Source organism: Eucyclogobius newberryi, unplaced genomic scaffold, assembly GCF_026437365.1.
Source record: "Eucyclogobius newberryi isolate DKJ021-1_F unplaced genomic scaffold, fEucNew1.0.hap1 SCAF_1, whole genome shotgun sequence".
NCBI lineage: Eukaryota > Metazoa > Chordata > Actinopteri > Gobiiformes > Gobiidae > Eucyclogobius > Eucyclogobius newberryi.
The window spans coordinates 18,423,695-18,448,400 of record NW_027315723.1 but is presented as its reverse complement, the minus strand read 5'-3'; the positions used below and the strand labels follow the sequence as shown (position 1 = coordinate 18,448,400).

The 24,706-nt window shown below is 43.5% G+C and overlaps 1 protein-coding gene across 1 annotated transcript in view; it reads right to left on the bottom strand.

Annotated features, from left to right (window-relative positions):
• Positions 1–1,387: 1,387 nt before the first annotated feature.
• The window catches only part of mdga2a (MAM domain containing glycosylphosphatidylinositol anchor 2a), a 338,648-nt gene continuing 315,329 nt past the window's right edge, over positions 1,388–24,706 (bottom strand). Inside the window, exons 16-18 of the mRNA XM_072449239.1 lie at positions 7,797–7,927; positions 5,724–5,820; positions 1,388–1,809 (exon numbers count right to left, since the gene is read on the bottom strand). Of these exons, the coding sequence (XP_072305340.1) occupies positions 1,721–1,809; positions 5,724–5,820; positions 7,797–7,927 (317 nt within the window). The 3' untranslated portion in view covers positions 1,388–1,720. The remainder of the gene's footprint in view (positions 1,810–5,723; positions 5,821–7,796; positions 7,928–24,706) is intronic.

The following is a 24,706-nucleotide window of genomic DNA, read 5'->3' as shown; positions in this document are numbered from 1 at the left end:
AACAAAAAAAAGAAGAAAAAAACCCCTTAAAACATTTATCATAAACCTTTTGAATAGAGCTTCTTTCACATTTACAAGTTATACAGTTTTACCGAATGGGTTTTCTTACGCTTCCGCCCGCAGCGTCGACACTTGCAATGCAAAGAGGGAGGACGACAAGAAGAGAGGGGGAAAAGGAAGGATTAAGTCATTTTCAACGCAAAAAATAATATATAAGAAACAAGACACCAGTCCTCGAAAAACATCGGCATAACCAACGATGAACAATAATCTTTTCTTTGCTCTTTTACACGATACACTTTTTTTTTCTTTTTTGTATATATAAACGCCCGCTGGTTAAGGTTATGGTCTCAGGTAGATAGTCCTCAGTCGGCCTTCACAGTTTCTTTTTATAAAGCAGAGAAACATTCCCGCTAGAGTAATAAAATATCAGGGCTATTATTGACATTATTATTCTTCCGTTAATTTTTTTCCGTATCTGTTCCGTAGAAATAGAACGGGGAGAGACGGGTGAGTTCGCGTGAGTTCGGCTCTCCTCCCTGTACAGCGTTTTTCGTTTGTTTATTCGGTGGTCGCTTGTTCTTTTCGTTTAAAAAAAAAGAAGAAAATGCTTGCCCACAGGGAAGAGTAGCGTCGAGCGAGTGTTTTCGCCCGTTTCCGACCGTCTTTCGGCGACTAAAGAAGAAAAAACGAAATGCAAAAAAACTATCCACGTCGCGTTGACGTTCCTACCGTTCCGCCGTTAGCCTGTTAGCCCGTGCCCGGTTTGTCGCTAGCCCGCGTCGCTGCGCTACGTAATGCCGCGAAACGTCACGTCCAAAGAGGAGGCAAAAGAGAAGGGAAAAAAAAAAGATAAACCTGTCCTCGACAGTCCGTTGGTCGCGTCCGCTCCTCGGCGCTTCGTGGGGGCGAAAGAAAGGGATTAGAAAAGTAGCCCATCGGAAGGAAAGACGTGTCTGCGAATGTTTGCGTTTTGGTGGTGATTGACAGCCAGGCTCAAACTCGGTGTAATCTGAAGGCACTTCTGTTTCATGGCAGAAAGTAAAGTGGCTTCTTCTCGGCGAAACTCCGCCCCCTCGACCCGAACGCGCGCACTATTCCCTTCGACCCGAAACTCGTCGCTCGGTCCCGGAACTGTTCCCGCCCGCGATCGGACCGTCCGCGGCCACTTGTCCTCGTGACACAGTGTTTAAAGATACAGAAAGAGTAAGGAGATGCAAGCAAAGGTGCGGCCGCCGCGTTCGTCCGTCGCACATCGTCCGAATAGCACCGACTGGTTAAAAAATAGAAGCATGGTTGGCGTGTTGGCGAATGTGAACAGAAGAATGCGCAGAAATGCTCGTCGTTTCGCGGGGGGGAAATCTCTGAAAAGGCGGCAGCCGTAGCGTCCGTTGCGTCATAAAATAGTTGTGCTTTACAAACAGTCCGTCCGCGATGTTTCACTTTGTGCTCGTAAACGTCTCCGAGTCCAACAGTTTTTTTTTTCTTTAAAAGAGGTCACTTGGAAAAATTAGCGTGTTTTTTTTTTTCTTTCTTCTTTTTATTACTTTTGAACGTATATCTCCGTCCTCCGCAGTGTTGTGGTTCCGCCGCCGTCCAGGTGGGGGCGGCGGAGCGTTCTGGATGCGTGGTTCTTTGGTGAATTCGATGCCGGTCTTGCAGACGGTGGGCCAAGCTTTTGCCTCGGTGGAGTTTTTTTTTTTTTTTACAGGAAGTCGGGTCACCTCTGGCCTTGTAGCAGGGTCATCACCGCGGCGACGCACAGCAGCCATATATGAGAGGACGGGGGTGGGGCCATGGAGCTTAGATCTGTGGGAGAAAAAGTAAGTAGAGTAAGATGGGACGATAATCAACGTCATCAACACCAAACGTTTACTTCAGGCGTGTGCTTCAGAGGTAAAAGAACAGGGGTACCTAAAGTGGGGCCCTCCAGGGGGTCTAATTTGGCCCTTGAACGAGTGCTGAGATGTATTAGAAGTATCTGTTTGATTCAATTTTGTGCTGAAAAGACTGTGGGTAGTTGCAGAAAAAGCCAAATCAAGTCTATTCCCCTGAAAGCATGTTAATATAAGACGCTTTAATCATATTTGTTTTTGCAAATAGACTTTTTAAACGCACGATAAAGTTAAGTCTGGCCCTCGGCATGCTGATACATATTCATTTTTAACCTCAGCTCGACACCAAATGCTTGAGTGTACATCATGCCACATAGATGTAGATGTCCTCGTCACCGTAAAGGAAATGCCGGGACTTTTTCTTCTTATTTGAGCGTTTTGTAGAACAGTGAAGAGTGTACAGCACAAACATGTCCGCCTTTGTCGTTAGTGGCAACGGTTTTGTCTTTTTCATTATAATTTCGACCATACACTTATTATACTATTCAAAAGCGTATACTACAACATAAAGGGATATTTTTTTGTCTTTTAAATGATATTTGTCAATTTTTTTTAAACACTTTGTATAATTCTAGCTCCAGACACGCTCCTAAATATAGTTTTTACACTTATTATACTGTCTAATTGTACTGTCATTGTACAGTGCATTACGACAAAATGTATAGATGTCACTATAAAACCAGAGTAGAAGTACTTTAAGCCATAGTTGTACTTTTACCAGTAATAGAGCAGTTTATGCAGATTTCCAGACTACAACCAATATGGCCGCAGCTGGCAGCCTGGAAGACCTAACTCCACCCATCTACGTCAAGGCCACCATGGAAGGACCCCTCTCCCCAGCGCCATCATCGCACTCAAGCGGGCGTGGCCTGTCCGTCTGTGAGAGTCAGATCCCTCACTTCACCATGGACTCTCCCAAGTTTCTGCGCTTATCCCAAAGAGGTTATGCAGTTTTTCCTGGCCAAAGATGGAGGGTGGAAGGACAGGGGGCGTCTGTACCATGGCCCTCGCACCTGCTCCTCATCCCCGATCATCGCTCTCAAGTCACTCCTCCTCACTCCCAATCAGCACCAGGCGGTCGCATTTAAGCCCTCAGGCAGATGGCTCGGCCGCTCAAACCGTACTGCGACCCACCACCTCCCCTGCTCCTCCTCTGCATTCCCCTCATCCTCTACCTTCTCTTCACATCTACCACCACCAGTCTCCAGGCTCCGGGGGGAGACATCTAATACAAATAGATCATGGAGTGCCCATGATCGCAACGTCTTCCGCCGGGGTCTGAGCGCCAAAAAACTCACGAATAAAGCTTGCTAAACAGCCCATTCTCGTGGTCTCATTGTCTCTCCAGGGTGAATTTACAATTTGCGGCAGTAGTGGGAATAGTAGTGGGAATAGTAGTGGGAATAGTAGTGGGAATAGTAGTAGGAATAGTAGTAGGAATAGTAGTAGGAATAATAGTAGTAGATGCGATCCATGGGTTTCAGAATGATAAGAAATTACGACGATTTAAAACAAAACATGCCGTCTTTAGTGTGGGAAATGTCCTCAAAACGCTTCGTAAAACAGGAAGCTGAAACCCATGGACAGCAGTATTCGCAGTATTCGCAGCAGTAGTAGTAGTACGCGTTCATCCAAATGTACAAATGTCTATAGCGCTTTATCTATGGGCCCCAAAGTCACCTCCACCGCGGCCGTACGAGCGCGCAGACTCCGGCGAGACATTACTCATTTTGTCCTTACATCATAGAGTCATGTAAGATTCATCATGTGAGATTGAGCTGCATAATTCATGGGTCTGTCCCGCGGACCACCCGTACGAGGGGCTCCAGTATCTGCTGGATTTATGTCTCAATAAGGTCAAATGTATTATCCCGAGCGAGCCAATGTGTTATTTTCAAAGTACATTTAAAGAGACTGGAGTGGCGGCGCTGGAAGAGGAGTCCAGTGTCAATCAAAATAACAAGGTTCAGCTTGTGTTGAAAACAGATTTATAGTAATTAATGACAAGATTTAGGCCGTTTTCACACTTTGTTTAGGCCCAGCTTGAACCCGGCTTGTGTCCTGATCTAGTCCTGATCTAGTCCTGATCTAGTTCTGGTTTAGTCCTGATCTAGTCATAGATCTAGTCCTGGTTATGACATAATCTAGTCCTGGTTTAGTCCTGGTTTAGATATGATCTAGTCCAGATCTAGTCCTGGTTTAGACATGATCTAGTCCTGGTTTAGTCCTGGTTTAGACATGATCTAGTCCAGATCTAGTCCTGGTTTAGACATGATCTAGTCCTGGTTTAGTCCTGGTTTAGACATGATCTAGTCCTGATCTAGTCCTGGTTTAGACATGATCTAGTCCTGGTTTAGTCCTGATCTAGTCCTGGTTTAGACATGATCTAGTCCTGGTTTGGTCCTTTTCTAGTCCTGATCTAGTTCTAGTTTAGTCCTGATCTAGTTCTGGTTTAGTTGTGATCTAGTCCTGGTTTGGTCATGATCAACAAGATCCACTAGATTCTCTGACAGGATCTAGTGGGGAGACAAGCCTGCTCACAGTAAAAATGCATGTTTTCTTTGTAAGTTTCTTTTTTGTTCTGTAAATGTAAGGGACGTTTAATGCCATACCATGTAACATTCCAGAAAAGAAATAACATCTCCATGGAGACGAGCAGGTGGCGGCCCTCCACCAGAAAAGTTACACAGTTCACATTGAATAAATTTGTTTTGTACGGTGTGTGTTTTATGATTGTGCTTGAGTCTTTGAAGCACCCTGTTGAGAGCTCAAATGTACTTGATAAATATAATACATTTTGAACCAACACATTTTCTCAGCTTATTGTGGAGTGGACCATTACCATTTCTACCCTCTCAATGCCCGCTCTCAGTGCCTCGCAGTCACGTGACCGCAGCCGGTGTTGCTATGGTGACTTCTCCTCTATTTGCTTTTCAGTGTCTGAGATCACTGTCCTAATGTGGATCCGAGCTTTAGCCTGCGGTTTCGGAGCTCACTGGACACAGCCTTTACTGTAGGGTCACAATGAGATTTGAGGGATCATATTTGAGGCCTAAATCTCAGTAAACAATAACGAGAAAGATGATCTGAGCACAGTTTTTAGTCCTGATCTAGTCCTGGTTTAGTCATGATCCAGTCCTAGTTTAGTCCTGGTTTAGTCATGATCTAGTCCTGGTTTAGTCCTGATCTAGTCCTGGTTTAGTCGTGATCTAGTCCTGGTTTAGTCGGGATCTAGTCCTGGTTTAGTCCTGATCTAGTCCTGGTTTAGTCGTGATCTAGTTCTGGTTTAGTCACGATCCAGTCCTAGTTTAGTCCTGGTTTAGTCATGATCTAGTCCTGGTTTAGTCGTGATCTCGTCCTAGTTTAGTCCTGGTTTAGTCATGATCTAGTCCTGGTTTAGTCGTGATCTCGTCCTAGTTTAGTCCTGGTTTAGTCGGGATCTCGTCCTAGTTTAGTCCTGGTTTAGTCATGATCTAGTCCCGGTTTAGTCGTGATCTCATCCTAGTTTAGTCCTGGTTTAGTCGTGATCTAGTCCTGGTTTAGTCCTGGTCTGAGCTGGGCTTCTTTGTGGGCAGTTCCCTGTGTCCGGGTGGCTTTCCTCCCATTCCCACAATCAACTTGAACCACAGAGAATCCCCCCGCTAAAGCCCACACCAGGCTGAGGTCTGGAGACAGATCCCCGGGACAGATCCTTTATCTTTAAAATATTTCCAAATGAATTACTTTATTTTCCATTTTGCACTTGCTGGTGTGAAGCCACTTTTCATTGCAGCCTGTGGATTTATAATAAGAAATAAATACGTAGTGAATAGTGATAGTAGTACTCACTGGGCGGCGGGTCTCGACACTCGCCTTCCTCCAGCGTCACGTCGTCGATGGCGATGTCCCCCTCGATCCCCGGGCCCCTGACTCCCTCCACCACCACCTGAACACGGGGCAAAGACACACATCGGGGCCATAGATACGATCATTTCCTGGCTTTCTTTGACAGAGCAGCTGTAGCGTGAAATGGAAACGACCAGAAAGAGAACCCACAACGGCAAAACAATCACTTACACAACCGACGAGCGCCAAAAGTACAGCACGTTACTTTCATTCCTGTAGTAGAAAAAGCTTCAGTTGTAGTCATCTGGACTCAGTTAGAAAAAATAGACGTTTCGACTCTCATCCAAGAGTCATTGTCAATAAAAGAATTTAGGTCGAGAACTCCGATATTTATACTATTCTGTGGTAAGTCCAGCCAATTGGGAGGAGCCTTCCTGAAGAGGAAAGAGTTGTTTGTTACAACAGAAACTTACCCTCATTCCTGTGTTAAACTACGCATAAAATCAACTTTTTTTTACGCGTATTTGTTTCATGACCATTTCCACTCAGAATCTGTTGGTTGGAATTAGAAGAAACATTTGTCATTTTACAAAGAAAATATCTTAAAACAAAAGTCAGTCTATTCGGGTATCATTTGTAAAAAAGAAAAAAAACATTTCAAATTCAAAGATATTACTTCTTGCGCGTTGGGCTCGTTGTAGCAAATGTCAAATAAATTAAGACTTGTTCGGCAGATCTTGTTCCTACATCTCACAAACTGCTACCGTCAGAATCTTTACATAAAAAGGTGGTCTCATTCTCTATTCACGGGCGTCGCGGCGCTGCTCGGAGACAAATAAAAGTAAACACGCGGCCATTTAGCTTAATTGACTGTTTTAAAAGCAGCAGGTGGCAGGACTTTATTTCTCTTTTAATGTCACAGAATTTAAGACGCTCGCTCGCCGCCTATAGACTCTGGAGCCGGAGACTCTAATTACTCTGCAAACACCGAGGCCGTAAAAATGATGGAGAACGTTGCAGAGCCATATTTGCCGTTAGCTTCCTGTTGGTAAAATGATGTGGGACTGTGTTCTTGGAGAGGACAGCGGAGACTGGACGCTGCACTGGACCGCCATTAAAGTACCACTAAACGTCAGTGTTATTTTGTTTATGTCCACCTCACTTTATGTATTACAATCTCAAGGAAAAGTTGGTCAAAGTTACTGAGAACATTAACTAAAGCTAAATTAAGTTATACACCTTTATGTTGGGTGTGTATTAATGTGGCTGTTAGCATGCTGGAAACTGTTAGCATGCTGGAAACTGTTAGCATGCTGCAAACTGTTAGCATGCTGGAAACTGTTAGCATTCTGGAAGCTGTTAGCATGATGGAAGCTGTTAGCATGATGGAAGCCGTTAGCATGATGGAAGCTGTTAGCATGATGGAATCTGTAAGCATGATGGAAACTGTTAGCATGCTGGAACTGTTAGCATCTGTGAATCTGTTAGTATGCTGGAAACTGTTAGCCTTCTGGAAACTGTTAGCATGCTGGAAACCGTTAGCATCTGTGAATCTGTTAGTGTGCTGGAAACTGTTAGCCTTCTGGTAACTGTTAGCATGCTGGAAACCGTTAGCATCTGTGAATCTGTTAGTATGCTGGAAACTGTTAGCATGCTTGAAACTGTTAGCATGCTGGAAACTATAAACTGATAAATTGCAGTTGCACATTTGGATGGTCGGAATGCGTTAGAAAAAAGAAAAATAACTCTGGATTGCTGTAAACAATTTAAAATGAAATTGTTCTGTTTTTAACATTAGTTTAAGTTTATGTTAAGCTAATCAAATTAAAACATGAGAAATAAGAAGCAGACGCATGGATTCAACCGGAAAGATTGAGATTCCTCATCTTTATCCACATTTTTAACATAACACTTTTTAAACATTATGGTTGTAAGCCACCTTTGTAGCTATGGCTGCCCTGGGGCTGAATGACAGAGACATGGCTGCCAATATACGCCAATGGCTCGCTTGGACAACATGCTTATGGATTTGTGATTGGTCAGAGCTGAGAAACACCTTCATACTGATCCGCTCACCTGGAAGGAGGAGACGGGGTGGATGCTGACTTTGGCCTGTTTCCAGCGGTCGCCTTGGTTACCGCTGAGGGACCACACAGGGCTGTCGGTGGCGGTCAGACTCTTCTGCTTCAGGAGGGCGTTTAGCGTACCTAGGAGAGAGAGAGCGAAGAGAGGTAAACATCTGTTCTATAGTGTAAGATGTACATTATAATCCGTATATATTTTTATTGGAGTGAATTAGAGTACAGAATAAGTTACAGCTGTTTAGCAGCTTTAAAAATGTTTTAAGAATTATAATTTAAGTAAGCGGCACTTGCATCCTCAAATTATTTGTATTTTGCATAATAAAGTGTCCCAAAGATGGAGCCATTGTGCTTTGAAGTCAATGAGGAAAACCTTTAATTATCATTTCAAAATCTATAAGAGTGTATAATCAATAACACATGACAAGTAGAAAAGAAATATCTTCTATTCTAATCCATTCTCCACCATTCATTCCTTGTTGTTTGTGTTTACTTTATTTAACTTTATTTCGGTTTTAGAATAAACCAAAACTACTTTCCACATCAATAATTGACTTTGGCTCAATTTATGGGCAGAGGGAAGCTACATGCTAATGTTAGCACGCAGCTGTAATGAACGTGATTTGAGGCAGAAATGCTCAGGAGTGTTTTTTAAGTTTCAGAGAGGAGAGGACTTTGAAGCATGAATGACGCTAAATACAACGCTGGGTATGTTCAACATGGCCAAAAGCTCAAAAGAGTCAATTTGGCATCATCCGTGTCCTTCAAGCAGCGTCTGAAGTTTACCTGCCCAGCCACAGGAAGAACATGCAAACTCCCCACGGGATGAAAACGAAAGCTACGACAGACGGACACGTTCGCGGCCACAAATCCACACGTCCCGGGGCAGCTCCGACGACAGGAACCATCTGATCCGTCGCCATACGCCGGCGAGCCCTCCGCCTCGAGTCCAAGTGGGTCATCGTCGGCGCGGTAAACACTCGCTCTACGGCACCTTTAGGACCCGGCCGAGCGGTGAAGGCGAAACGGGGGAGACGGCCGCTCGGCATTTCACAGCCCATCACAACTTTCAATTTGGCTTTATGCTCCACAAATCTGCCCCTCGTGTCCACTTCACCGCCGGCAAACTTTGCCCATTTCTATCGGGCGACTTGACAATATTTGGAGACGACGGGGTCTAATAATGACGGCGCCGCTGCTTTTAGGGGGGATACGCATAGATGGGTGAAATCGGAGTGATATCGGAGTCTGTTTGCAGATGGCGGGACGTCTCGGAGTGCGCACGGGCCAGAATTGTGCACGGATTAAAATATATTCTCATAATAACAAGGGAATAAAAAGGAAAATCCACAACCTAAAAGTTTTGCTGCCTTAAAAAAAGACATTAATTAAAGCGTATTTGTATCACCCAAACATTAGGCTTTTTACATTTTAATTATTCAGCCTTTATTTATGAATGTTTATTAAATATAAAGGGATTGGTTAAGTCGGGGTGAAAATGCACACATTTAAGTTCAAGTTCAACAGACATTGTAATGCAAATATCTCTCACTAATTGCCAAAATGTGAAAAAAAAACAAAAACCTTTCAACGCAAAAGAGAATAAATTACTTGAATTGGTTTCCCGATGTAAAGGAGCATTACATAAACTTGTTATTAAAATTATGATCTTTAAGTACAATGACCTAAATACAGGCATTTACTGAATGTTCAAGTCTTCGATAGGCAGAGAATACCACTTTGGACAGACATAGTGGTTTAAGGCAGCGGTTCTCGACCCTTTTCAGTTGTGACTCCCATAATAACAACCGTTGGCGTTCGTACACAAAAAAATGTATCTCTATTGATTGATTTTATTTCCAGAGCATAGGCCTAGATAAATGACTTTGGTCGGTCAGCGAACACGAATCTACATCGACCACTGCATTTGAAGGGCGCCAAGGCTTGTTTAAGACCCCTGAATACATTTTCAAAAGTCCCCACATCATTTGGGGACCCCCTGAAATAATTTAAGTTGAGAACCAACCTGCATAATCAACCTTCTGTTTACTACCCTATATTCAAACCGAAATGAGTGGAGGAAATCAAGACAATCAAAGGCCATTCGGGCGTTTGGCAGCTGCGAGAGGAGGTCAATACAACACGACAGGATATAACAACTTCAGACATAACAACTTGCCAATCAGATGACAAAGACAGAGCACTTTCTGGGTGTAACTCCTCCCCTGGGGCAGGACTAATCTACTAGCTCAGTGCAGGACACATTCTACGCTTCTCAGGCTAGTACCTTCAGATTGAAAAAGACTTCTGAGTGTGAGTCAAAACTACACGCACTGTGGACCAAGTTTAGGCAATAAAACTCTCCAAGTAGATGGCAAACTCTCCACCAGAAATGTTCCATAATGCATCTTTAAAATAAAATATATGCATAGAAGGTCATTTCATACTGAGCTGTGGCTGCAGAACGCTCCACACACTCACACCTGCACCGGCCCTGGAGTTTCACATCCAACTGCAGATGATGACACTGAGAGCAAGGCCTTTAGAAGAGACAGGAAGAGAGAGAGGGAGAGGGGGGAGAGGAAGGAGAGAAGAGAGGGAGGGATGGGAGAGAAGAGACGGAGAGAGGAGAGAGAGAGAGAGAAGAGAAGAGACAGAGAGAGGAGAGAGAGGGGAGAGGGGGAGAAGAGAGAGAGAGAGGGAGGAAAGAGGGGGGAGAAGAGACAGAGAGAGGGGGGAGAGAATAGACAGAGAGAGAGAGAAGAGACAGAGAGAGGGGAGAGAGGGGGAGAAGAGAGAGAGAGGGAGGAAAGAGGGGGGAGAAGAGACAGAGAGAGAAGAGACAGAGAGAGGGGGGAGAGAAGAGACAGAGAGAGAAGAGACAGAGAGAGGGGGGAGAGAAGAGACAGAGAGAGAAGAGACAGAGAGAGGGGGGAAGAAAAAGAGAGGAAATGGAGGGGAAATTGAGAGAGAGAGGAAGGAGCGAGGAGATAGAGAAGAAGAACTCTGTGTACTTTGTTTGCTCTGAGTACTCTGTGTGCTCTGTGTACTATGTGTACTCTGAGTACTGTGTGTGCTCTGTATACTATGTGTACTCTGAGTACTGTGGAGCCTCTAGTTAATCAGAGCCAGTCTTTTGGCCTTGTTGGGAGTGACCTCATGGTTCAGCCCTCAGGGGGCCTGGTCTGCAGGGTACAAGTCCAACATGCTTCACATTGTTTTAATACAAGGTCATGAGGGGGCGGAGGATTTAAAAAAAAAATTCAATACATCTTTGTTTACATTTGATCAGCTAGTAATATCGTATTTGCAACTGTTATTGACTGATGTGGATGATTGAACAGGTGATCATCGAATGCCACTGTAAATATATATAATCATCATTAGGTGTCATTTAGGTGACATTTTGTTTATGGTATTTCTTATGATGTTTTATGATGTATTCTCCTACATAAACCTCGGTCTCCCGTTTGCCTAGGCCAAATCGCCGAAACGTTGAGATATCTAGACACCTGAGACATATTGAAAGTCAGAACCCGTCAGAACCCCTCAAATCAAGTTTAAAATGTATGTTTCTTTCTTCTTCTCTTCTTTTTGCAGTGCAGCGTCAAACAGTGAACAATTTCTGCTGGAAGTGTTCAATTATGCATCTGGAAGAGGAAGAGTGAGAGGGTTTGGAGCCTCACAAACAGATGCTGCAATTGTAGAAGGTCAGAGCCGCGTGAAGAGCCGAGCACCAGCCTCGTCCTAAAACAAACGTAACACGGACCCCTGTGGGACCCCTGTGGTACCCCTGCGAGACCCCTGCGAGACCCCTGCGAGACCCCCGCGAGATCCCTGCGAGACCCCAGCGGGACACGCCGAGGAAGTGTCTGAACAACCGCCATGATCTCATTAGAAAAAGCCCCTGATATAAATGTACCCCATTAAGAAGTATTTGGCATTGATATTTTGGAGACAAACTTTATAGATCAACGAGGGACATCACTTGGACACAGACAGAGATTGCAGATTAATTCACAGTATAGGCACAGTATGTTCCTGTTTCACATTACATCAGAAAACTATTCATGCTTCGACCAGGAGTGAAACTTCAAGCACATCATGGCTGATACCGCTTTTATCCAAGGTTTGACTGAGCCACCAGCTTTTATATAGACCTAAAATCTTAACACAAGGTCTAGTCGCCAGGAGTCCTGAGGGCCAAGAAAACATGGTCCGAGGGCCACCTTTGTTCAAGATCCAGTGTCTTTAAAAAAAAAAAAGTGAGTCACGGCATACTTATATTACTATTGTTGAAGAGACGTGGCACATTTTCCGATGGCTTCAAAAGTGTAAAAAATGTCCTTGTCTCATCCAACAACGTTTCTCATTGGATAAAACTGTGTTCCTTGCTGTTGCTTCCTTGTGGTTTTCACCCAACAAAATGTCTTTCAAATGTCAAGGCCGTGTCTTATTTTACAATACTCTGTAAAGGAGTCAAACCTTCACTGAACTAAAAGAATTAAAAGGGTACTTGCCCATAACATGTTGTGGGCCAGTACCGTTTGTGTTTTTGGAGTGTTTTTGGAGTGTTTGATCCTTTCTGAAGTTTTACCACCTACAAGGGACCAGACTCTTTGATAAACTTTAAGTAGCTTCAACCACAAAAAATGAAACCCAATATTTCACCTCATTTTACAATAGTTCGTTGATACACTGCATCACAAATTCCACAACTCGTCACCCACGCCGCTCTGCTCTTTCAAATGACACAATGAAAGACAGACTATTAAATGTGCTATTGTCGGGCAGCAGTCACAACAAACTCTGCAAGAGACGGAGGGCTGAGCATTAAACGAGTTTCTAAATTTAACATTACGGCTTTGTAAATGCGGTGTCAAGAATAACACAAAAGAGGTTACACACGGTTTGTATGAAAATGAAATAGTAAGCAAAGAACGTAATTACACTGCCTAGCCAAGTAAAGATCCACCTTTTGAGAAAGACAAACTCTGTTCAATGTCTTTATTTCTTGGTAATTGTTTGCAGAAAGTTCACGACATTTTGGTGTCACGAACAGGTTTCAACTGAGCGACTACGTTTGAGCTTCCTAATGGATACCTGCTGCATGAGTGATCGTCTTTCAGCTGTTATTGTGTTATTGAGCACAAAAAGGAGTAGAATCAGTCGAGAATTATATCAAAACCCCATGTACACGGTGAAGTTGTGAACACAAGTTGAGAACATTAAGAAAGGAGCTCCAAGGCAGTCTGACAATAAGTTAAACATCCAACCACGTTTCGATCAAAGTTCAGGTCTTCAGCAAGGTCTTGATGTTGATCTAATACCTCTCACGCCTTGGACCTCCTCTCTTCAGTTTTCCAATGGATCCTTGAAGAACTCCTGATTGTTGTACGCAACACTGTTGAAGCGATCACTTTTCTCTGAATACAAGCTGATTTGGCGTTCGATACCGTCTTTAAGAAAAGCTTATTGGTGGTTCTTGGACGTGGTCCGCGGGGTCTGCGTTTGTCTTGGCCTGAGAGGCAGAATTCTAAACGGAGCGTGGTGTGTGGAGGATCTGAGTGCGGTTTCAAATCCCTGACATTTAGCCCATTCATCATCACAACAACAGCACGCGGCCCTGGCACGTCGGCCTCTTGGACACAGAGGGCAGGCGGGAGACGCGCTGGCCCGCGATCAATGGCAACAAATTGGAAATGTCACGGCCTACTCAACCTCGGCGGGTGCTCCTGTCTCCCCCGCGAGACCCCCCGCCCGCTCGTCACCCTCGGTCACCCCGAGGTCCTGTGTTTTCAGAGCGCTGTCCAGATGTGTCCAGATGTGAGGTCCGACCCTCCGCCTGGACCGTGGAGAACGATAGCCATCAGGGGCTCATGTGGCGTCCCCGTGTGGCATTTTGAACTTGTGAGAGGAGAGACTACGACGCTTTCGAGTTCAATATGAGCTCAACCACCAGATTTAACTGCTAATAAACTGGAGCAAACAAATCAGTGCAGAGAAACATCGAGGCCAACTGACTTCACGGTGAGGTTTGATGTGTTTGGTGTTTATAGCAGGCGCGAGATCGGACACGTCTTTATCAAAATTAGATGTTGTGAAATGTTCTTAACTTAAATGGCTGCCAAACTAAGGCCACACAAAATATAGTCAAGCTAACGACTAACAGCAAAGACTCAAATTCTGCAAATGACAAACCCATTGAGAATATTTTTCACCAAGGAAAACTTTTTTTTGTCCTTTTTTGAAGAGGGCAATTAGTCTCTGTTACATATTTACACAAGGTTAGTGAATAGTCTTATTATTATGTGTTCTCCATTTACGACTATAAAATAAGACCTGGCCAAAGGAACTGCAATGTTACAAAAACAGAAATTACAATGACAAACTAACGAGACGTGGTCAACGCAGGACATTGTGTCTTTCAGCTCTAGGCAAAAGGGAGCGTAAAGCGGAGGAAGCACAAATAGGCTTTTAAATCGAGGACATCCGATGAGTAAAACCTCTAAACATTCGGACTCAAGACGTCGGCATGACCCAATAATGGTCTTATCGAGTTGTTGTTCAGTACATTACAGTTGGAACAGTACATTTTGAGGATCATTATTTAATTGAATGTGGTTTTTATGCACAACAAGATTTGAACTGTGGATGGATGAATACAAAACCTTTGAGACTCATTATTATTGATACATTCTGCCAAACCGGGTCGGCCGAGGTTTTAAATCCCGTTTTAAAGTCGTCGACCTCGTCAAATTGTACCAGAAGTTATGCATTTGCTTCACTTAAACTTAAAACACGAGAAGCCAAAACATAAGTGCTCAAAAACATTTAAAAAAGCACTAAAAACACAAATAATGCTTTCAATGTGGCCTTTAATCCAGCAGTGTTAGCTAGCTTCTCTCTCTCTCTCTCTCTCTGCGACTTATACTTATATACTTATACTCCGGAGCAACTTAAATGTGATATTATTTGTTATTTTCATACTTGCAACTGCATCTCATACTCCAGTGCAACTTATATATGTTTTTTTCTTCTCTATTATGCATTTATTGACTGGTGCGACTTATACTCCGGAAAATACGGTAGTTTATTTTGGGGGGGAATAAACCTGCTTTAGCGCCACAGATGAGTTTCATTAAGGTATCACAACCTCTCACTGCACTGCAATGATCCACTGTATTTAAAGAGACAGAATGATAGAGAGAGAGAGAGTGGAGAGAGGAAGAAACAGAGGAACGAGCGCAACAAGCGATAAAGGTTAAAAGGTGCGCCTCTCTCCACCTGGACTGCGACAGCCAACCGGAGCTCCCTCTGTCTCGCATTAGTCAGGCTTAAACACTTAAACACTCACTTTGTGCTAATTCAGTGCGAGAGTGTTTTCCCGTTTAACCTTCACAGTATTGATCCGGGCCGATACTCGCCTAATGAAAACTTGGATGGCGGTGAATACGATGCCCTTCGCTGGAACTGGCAACGTGCTTAAGCCACTGGAACCCTCGTCCTGGCACGCATCGCTTCAAGCTCTGGATTAATGCGATCGTGTCCTAATTAGTGGATTTCCTGTTTGCGGGCATAGGGGTTTTGCTAAACGGAGGAAAAAGAACGACATCGCCAAAATACACAATAACCTTCCCGGGAAATGCAGGGCGATCGCTCTGTTTGTGTTGACTCAGAGTTAATTGGCCAAAATCTGGAAAAAAGGGCTGCACAATATGTCATGTGAGCAGCGATTAAGCAATATTGGTTAACACAAAAATCAGTATTGCAATGGGATAAGTACTGCATTAAAGATACAGTCCTCCATCTGACAGAAGTGTACTGTTTTTTTAGAATTAATACACTGAAAAAGGCATTTATCATTTTCCTCGTTTATTTTAGTCAGGATTTTGTCTTGCCTCAGTTAAGTTTTTATTTGACATAAACATGGACATATTTGTTCTATTATAACTGTATATTTATATTTTTTATTTATATTAGTATATTTAAATAGCAATAATGTCAACGTCACAAACAGCGATTTCCAATGTTGTCATTTCAGCTACAGCCAACTTCCTTTTTGTCTCCAACATAGCAGCAAAACCCTCAGCCTCCTCAGCCTGCGTCTCCTCCTCAGCACTCTCAGCCTCCTCAGCCTGCGTCTCCTCCTCAGCCCTCTCAGCCTCCTCAGCCTGCGTCTCCTCCTCAGCACTCTCAGCCTCCACAGCCTGCGTCTCCTCCTCAGCCCTCTCAGCCTCCTCAGCCTGCGTCTCCTCCTCAGCCCTCTCAGCCTCCACAGCCTGCGTCTCCTCCTCAGCCCTCTCAGCCTCCACAGCCTGCGTCTCCTCCTCAGCCCTCTCAGCCTCCTCAGCCTGCGTCTCCTCCTCAGCACTCTCAGCCTCCTCAGCCTGCGTCTCCTCCTCAGCACTCTCAGCCTCAACAGCCTGCGTCTCCTCCTCAGCCCTCTCAGCCTCCTCAGCCTGCGTCTCCTCCTCAGCCTCCTCAGCCTGCGTCTCCTCCTCAGCCCTCTCAGCCTCCTCAGCCTGTGTCTCCTCCTCAGCCTGTGTCTCCTCTTCAGCCTCCTCAGCCACTGTCTCCTCCTCAGCCTCCTCAGCCTGCGTCTCCTTCTCAGCCCTCTCAGCCTCCTCAGCTTGCGTCTCCTCCTCAGCCTCTGTCTCCTCCTCTTCACCACTATATTTTGCAAAAGATCTCAACCGATCTCCCCCTTCTTCCCCTGCCGAGGTCCAAGCACCAAATTCTCTCGTCACAAACTGTTCATTTCACCTCGTTTGTGGTTCAAAATCTGCTCGGGTAAAATACTTCCATTTTAGCTCCAACTTTCAATTCCACCTAACCTTCTATGACACCTCTTTATCTTTCGCAGAGACGCTTGGGAGAAAGCTTTGGATGAGAAAAAGGGCAGTATTTAAAGAAAAGGCCCGGATCCTCTGGGTGTCCTTGATCTCAAGTGTTTCAGTTTTCATCACCTCAAATGATTGCTTCGGGTAAAATACACGGAAAAGAAGACATTGATTTAGTTGCGTTTCAGCCCAGCCGCACAAAAGTAGGATAAATATGTTCTTTAGCCACACTTAGCATCTAAACGCACTGCAGAAAATACATTATACTAAAATAAACCTGGATTTCAATAATAATCTTGTTTCTGTAATTGTTATAATTAGTTTGGACGAAGTTTCTCCTCAAATAAATGAAATATTGAATATTTTCACAGTGAAATTTAATACAGATATTTAATTATACATTTCACTTTACATTTCTTTAGGTTTATACAATTTTTTGTAACTATATTTTTGTTCAATATTGTTATTTTAAATCAGTGGAAAAAGGAAATGTCATTAGAGTTGTCTGCTTAGTTTTCTAAATACAAGAAAAGACATACTGAAACAGAAAAGCCTCAAAATGCCTCAAATCAAGATGAACAATTTGAACTGTAATGACATGTTTGTAGTGTGCCGACATTGAGAGTTTAGCCCCGGTTCGGGTCGTGGAAGCGGCAAGCTTCGAGCGATGAAAGCGTCGCGGCGGCTGCACTTCGGTCATGAAACATCAGCAGGACGACTTTGGTAAAAACATGAACATCTGGAGGAGCTCAGGCCAAAGCCACAGATCACTGCCTCCCACGAAGAGCCCGCTACAGCGCAAACAGCCAAAGGTGCTACATTCTGCCAAACCGGCTCGTCCGAGGTTTTGAATCCCGTTTTAAAGTCATCGACCTCGTCTAAAACGCACCAGGAGTTATGCATTTGCTTCACGTTTTTGGCAAAGGACTAATATTGTTCAAATTTGACTTTTCTTTTCGAACTTTTAACCGTGTTACACCTGCAGTTGTATTTAGCTTCAGTCGCGCGAGTTCCATTAGCTTCTCTGGGCTTCACAAAAACACTTGGTTTCAAACTTCTCCTCAAAGTCGTGATGTCAGAGGTAGAGATCCGAAAGACTCTTCCGCGGTTTGTATTAAATTTCATAAAGTTCACCGTCAGACTGAGCATTTCTGCCGTAAACATCGCGCTCATTACAGCTAATTGCTTACGGTGCCACGCGTTAGCATGTTCGAACAGACTAGCTTTGTTTATTTCCCCGAGCGAACGTCCGACTTAAACTTAAAACACGAGAAGCCAAAACTAAACAAAAAACCCAAATAATGCTTTCAATGTGGCCTTTAATACAGCGGCGTTAGCTAGCTTCACTCGCCACAGCTAAAATGACATCATCAGGCAGTAACCCAGAAGTGCTCGTCTGTTTTTTTAAAGTCTGTTCACCATCACCGTCATCACTACATAGCCATTTTACTTTGATTTTCATTTCATTTCAACTGCTTTACCCCTCAGCGCGTTTGCAGCTGGATGCCTTGTGCCCTCTGCTGGCAACTGAATTTAAATGCCTGGATAATACACAATAATACTATAGACAATAATATGGTGCATTATTGTTATCTATAATAATACATCACATACTCAATCCATTCTACATCCGCACATTATTACTGGATTTAACCAACGTCAGTGCAAGCAGATATTGCTTTTAGCCTAATTTTAACATATTTTCTCTGCACTCTAGCAGACAGTCTGAATTACAATAACATTCATTTTAATACTGTTGATTAAACATGGAAACGTGTTGCGTGGGTCTCCAAAGTATTTAAAAAGCCTAAATATACATGAACATTTGGCACTGACCTAAGACTACCGTATTTTCCGGACTATAAGTCGCACCGGAGTATAAGTCACACCAGCCAAAAAATGCATAATAAAGAAGAAAAAAAACATATATAAGACAATATCCAAGACCAAGAACAAACATTTCATCTTGAAATGCAGTTTAAAATAATAACAGATTAGAGAACATGGTGAATAGGTGTACGTATGCTAACGCTAACACCTTCAGCTACATGAGGCACAGACAGAACTGTGGTAAGTGTCTGGTATGTTAACGTAACATATTAACATAGTAGAAAAAGCTTCAGTTGTAGTCATCTGGACTCAGTTAGAAAAAATAGACGTTTCGACTCTCATCCAAGAGTCATTGTCAATAAAAGAAGGAAGACACCACCCTACAGGAAAAGGACCAAACTGACACTTGAACACATATGTAAACTGTTGGACATCTGTCTGAACACCACTTACTTTCAATTCCGGGGACAATTTTACAGACAGATTCATGGCTGTGCCATGGGCTCGCCCGTCTCTCCCATAGTGGCCAACCTGTACATGGAGCACTTTGAGAAGAAGGCATTGGCCTCATTCTCAGGCATAGCCCCAAAACTGTGGCTCCGCTATGTCGATGATACTTTTGTAACAATCAAGAAACAAGAGCTGGAAACCTTCTCTGATCACATCAATGCTGTGGACCCACATATCAGGTTTACAAGAGAAGACGCTAAGGAGAATCGCTTGGCCTTTCTTGATTGTTCCACGATCAGAGGAGAGGACGGGAAACTCCAAATAGAAGTATATAGGAAACCTACACACACGGACCAGTATCTGCTCTTTGGTTCCAACCACCCACTACAGCACAAGCTGGGTGTGATCAGAACCTTACAACACAGAGCTCAAGGTGTGCCCACCAGCTCAGAGGGCAAGAAGAAAGAGGAAAAACATGTCCGAAATGCCCTCTCAGCCTGTGGTTACCCCGCTTGGGCCCTCAACAGAGTGAAGAGAACCAAGAAGCAGGACAAAAGGGAAACTGAACAGAGAAGGAAGGGTGTTTCTATCCCTTATGTGTCTGGCCTGTCGGAAAAACTGCAGAGAATTTTTAGACAACACGAAGTCCCTGTTTATTTTAAACCAGGAAACACTTTAAGACAAAAACTGGTTCACCCTAAGGACAAGTTGCCGACTCAAAAACAGAGCAATGTAGTTTATTCGATCCAATGCAGTGAAGAAAGCTGTAAAGAACGGTACATAGGTGAGACAAAACAGCCTCTACACAAGAGGCTTTATCAGCACAGAAGAAATACAAGTTCAGGACCACAGAGCGCCGTGCATCTCCATCTTGAAGCCTCTAATCACTCGTTTGAAGACGGTGAGGTGAAGGTTTTAAGCAGGGAAAAAAGATGGTTTGAAAGAGGAGTCAAGGAAGCTATTTTTGTTAAAAAAGAAAGACCTTCTTTAAACAGGAATGGAGGGCTAAGATTCAATCTTCCTGGTATCTATAATGGGATACTGAACCCCTGGAAAGGTAGAGGACCAGGACCAGGACATTTAGATGCTAATCAGGTTCTCAGGGTGGTTGAGCCAGGGTCTCACAAAGACAAAGAGGTTTCTAATAGCCCATTAAGTTTCTGAATAGGCTAGCTCGGTAGATACAAGGGGGGAGTTTCTGTTGAAACAAACAACTCTTTCTACTTCAGGAAGGCTCCGCCCAATGGGCGGGTCTTACCACAGAACAGTATTAATATTGGAGTTCTCGATCTAAATTCTTTTATTGACAATGACTCTTGGATGAGAGTTGAAACGTCTGTTTTTTCTAACTGAGTCCAGATGACTACAACTGAAGCTTTTTCTACTATGGAACACGCCTGGACGAATGAGGGATTACACCGACGTAACATATTAACAGTTATTCAGATAACTATAGCATAAAGAACATGCTAACAAGTTTACCAAAGCATCAGTTTTACCCCAAATCACTAAATCCATTGAATTCTTCTTCCTCTGTGTCACTTCTAAACAACTCCACAAACTCCAGAGGTAGAGGAAGTGCAGATTCTTCTTATGCGTTGCTTAGAGCCTAGAGCGCCCTCTTGTGGTTGCCAGTGTGAAAATAACAAATAATATCACATATAAGTCGCTCTGGAATATAAGTCGCACCCCGACCAAAACTATGAAAAAGGCAGGAAAATACGGTATATAAAGTTAAGGCCAGTGCAAGTGTCCTTAATTGGCTGCATTTGTGACCCGGGATCAATGAGTCAGAATAAACCTCCAAACACCAAATAATGACTGTTAAAGTTAAGACTTTAACTAAGGAACAAACTAAGTCGGATTAGCATTTAATAATGAGAGAACGTGGCCGTGAGCATGAGCTGCGCCCGACTTCTCTCTCCTTTAAACAGTGAACAAACTCGTCCCTTTAATTGGGTGCTCAGGATTTTTAATCAATACTTCAAAGTCCGCACAGACCTGAGCCACCAAACGTTAAGAAATAATCAGCGACCGGGTTGAATTTAAAGTGTGCAGACTTTAGCGGGCGTCTAGAAGGTGGAGAACGACATTTTTTTTGTTCGGGGTTGTCAATTGTGCTGCCGTCGTCACCGAAATCTAATTTTTACGCAGCATTTTCTTTATCTGTCTGTTCGAATGTAGCGATTCTACAGATTTTTGCCAAGTTGGAGCGATACAGGTTAAAGCGCCCCCTATAGGTCGGACGACTCACTGAACTAAAACGCAGTGGAGATCAATATATTTTGAATTTTGCAAAAAAAAATTAAAAATGTTATCACAGAATATCTTATTTTTTAGGTTTATAATTTCACTTCCTGTTTGTAATTGATGACATCACACTAGGAAATTACACAGAAAACACTGGGTCAAAACTCCTCTAATGTCACTCTTTTAAATTTGACAACTAAAAACATAAGAAAGTGACTATATTTTGTTGAATTAATGTTTAGAGAGTCAAAAAAGTGGTTTATTTGTGTAAATTATGCATACATTTTGTGTCCCTGGTGTGATGTCACTTCCTGTCATTTTCTACAGATTTTTCAACGTTTTCTCCACAAATACCTGCTCGATTGGTGTAACTATAATTTATATGAACAACAGGTACAAATACAACAAATAAAGTCAAAATTAGAAAATCGTAAAAACCTGTCATAGGCACTTTAAGACTGAACCAACAGAGAGAATATGCAAACAACTAAATCAATCAATCACAGGTATGTTGGCTGTTTAGCGCGCTAGAGCTCTGCATGTAAACAAAGCGAGGTCGTTCACGCTCCAAACTACACATCGTCAAAGAATCTGAGGTCCGCAGGTCCCCGTAACCCCCGGCGACGGTGCCTTCCACGCCGCGTTGTGAACAGACTCTGACGAATCCGAAAACGTGAAGTCGTAGCGTCGACAAAACGCCCACAGAGAGTTTTAGTCCCGGTCTAAGCTGCTGTTTTGAGCGCCTTTCACTTCCTGCACACGTCGGACTCGAGAGCCTAAACTGGTTCTTTCGTAACCGCACTTCACCGTAAGAAGCGATCCGCCCGAACCACTCCGCCATCTTTAATTGGTCCGCGAGCGAGGCCGTTATCGCCGTTCAGGAGCTTTTCCAGAAACTGATGAACACCTCGGATTTGTGAACGCGGCTCGAAAATGACCGAGCGCTGCTGCTGAAGCGAGATATATTTCGGTGGGCGGCATCAGATCGGAGCACTTAGAAAACCTCAGCATAAAAGCTACAAGAGAAGTCCTCTGCGCTCCGGGGAGAAATTGTTAAGAGGAAAATGTGGAGCTCTATTCAGTATTTTCTGCTTTTAAAAACTGTTTTTTTAAGAGAGCGCCGCGGCAAGAAGACGGCGCCGTTAAAGCCGTGCGAGAAAAACACACAATTACACGGCAATCTGTAAAGAAGTGTGAGAATCTGAGCGGGAGGGACGGTCTGTAAAGTGAGGTAATCAAGGCACTCGGCTCAAAGCAAGAAGGTCGCAGGTTTTGACCGCATTTCAGTTTTTTGTGACCAGATAAACACAGAGCACAACACGCGACGACCAAAGAGTGTAAATCACAAATAATCACACAAATAGACATGAACGTAACATGAATACAAACAAAATCGAGGCAGTTAAATCAGAATAACATTTTTCCCATTTGGTGCAAAGTCTGTCGAATTTGTCCAGTTCCAGAGTCATTTTTAATCAAGAGTAATGTAGTTTATTTTGTTAATTACAGCTAGAGCGACAAAACCAAAGCCATTATTTCACAAAAGCTCGTATCAACACAGAAAACACTCAGTGGAGTCGACCGCCGCAGATGCTCGGGTTTGGCCCCGAGACTTGGCCAGAGTCGTCCTTCAGCAGAACCGAAGCGGCGCCAATCCTGACCGTGGATGGGGACAAGGGCGGGGCACTGAGCAGAGCTGAGCGGGGCTGAGCGGGGCTGAGCGGGGCTGAGCGGGGCTGAGCAGGGGTGGGTGTTTAGCCTGGGATGCTGCGATTGTGGAGAATTCATTGATATTTTATCCTTTTCACATCCGACCGCAACTCGCCGATTTCTCATGATTGCTTTGTGTGATGCCTACGTATCGTATTTTCCAGATTATAAATTGCACTCTTTTTCATAATTTTGGCCGGGATGCGACTTATACTCCAGAGTGATTTATATGTGATGTTATTCATTATTTTCACACTGACAACCACAAGAGGGCGCTCTAGGCTCTAAGCGACGCAGAAGAAGAATCTGCACTTCCTCTACCTCTGGAGTTTGTGGAGTTGTTTAGAAGTGACACAGAGGAAGAAGAATTCAATGGATTTAGTGATTTGGGGTAAAACTGATGCTTTGGTAAACTTGTTAGCATGTTCTTTATGCTATAGTTATCTGAAGAACTATAGCATAAAGCCAGCGATTGGCAGAAGTGCACGAAAAGGACGTAGTTTTCCTGAAAGGTGGAAGTCGATGATGCTCGAGAAGTACGAGAAGCATTTGGAATTAGAAGCAATGTTCCAAGTCTACAAAAATACCAGACACTTACCACAGTTCTGTCTGTGCGTCATGTAGCTGAAGGTGTTAGCGTTAGCATACGTACACCTATTCATCATGTTCTATAATCTGGTATTATTTTAAACTGCATTTCTAGATAAAATGTCTATTCTTGGTCATGGATTTTAAATTCCCCCCAATAATGCGATTTATACTCCAGTGCGACTTATATATGTTTTTTTCTTCTCTATTATGCATTTTTTGGCTGGTGTGACTTATAATCCAGAAAGTACGGTACATCACACAAAGTTTAAAGAAGTAAATGCACAGCTACAGGTCCAAAGCAGAGATATTAGAGAAGAAGAGAAGACACTTTCGAGATCAGACATGGGAATCAAGACGATGCTCCGCACATCAGGTTCTGTGCCAGGTGCGTAGGATAAGGGCGTACTGACGCTGAACTGTAAAGGGAAAGAAATCCTGCACACTGTCAAACTTGTAAAAATAAAAGTTTAATAGTAAAGAGGCAACGTTTCGGCGTCTAGGCCTTCGTCAGGCAAAAATCAGAGCTCAGACATGGCAAATGCAGAGGACCTTCAAAAGCAGCAGTTTTCATCGTATTTATGGTACATTTTACATACTGTCTAAAGGGTTTCTGAATTGGGACGCTACATTTTGACTTGCGGGGACGGTAAAACATTCATATCTTTATTAGAAGTGAAATAAAAGCATTTTCTCTTCCTTTTCCCTTCCGTTTGAGTCACCAGAGTCCAGAACAATGATGGCTTTTTGAAAGACTCTGTGTAATTACTCGATTTTTCATCCCGTTCTGTCGACCGCCGGCGTGTGAAAGTGACCGAGGACGGACCGTTTTACAGCCCAAAAGTGTCGGATGATTAAGACGCACGGACAATATCAGTTTCACACGACATCACACAATCGTCGAGTGTTTAATGGAGATAGAATAAGAACTATTACTATCACTATTGACAAGAGGAAATAGATGTTTTTGAACAGAAATGTGGATCTACGATACAACACTCATGCACACAAACTGCAACAACAGAGCTAATCGCAGAACGCTAATAAATGAGCCGTGAAGGATTGTGTGAAATACAACTCGGGACAAATACAACGCACAAACTCCTGACCGTAAACGTTAAGTGTTATTGTCGTTAGCTCCTCCCTTCCTTACCAGAGCAGCCAAATTAATTTTCTCCACAAACACCTGCTCATTTGATGTAAAACTGTAAAACTATAAAGTATGTATGTACAA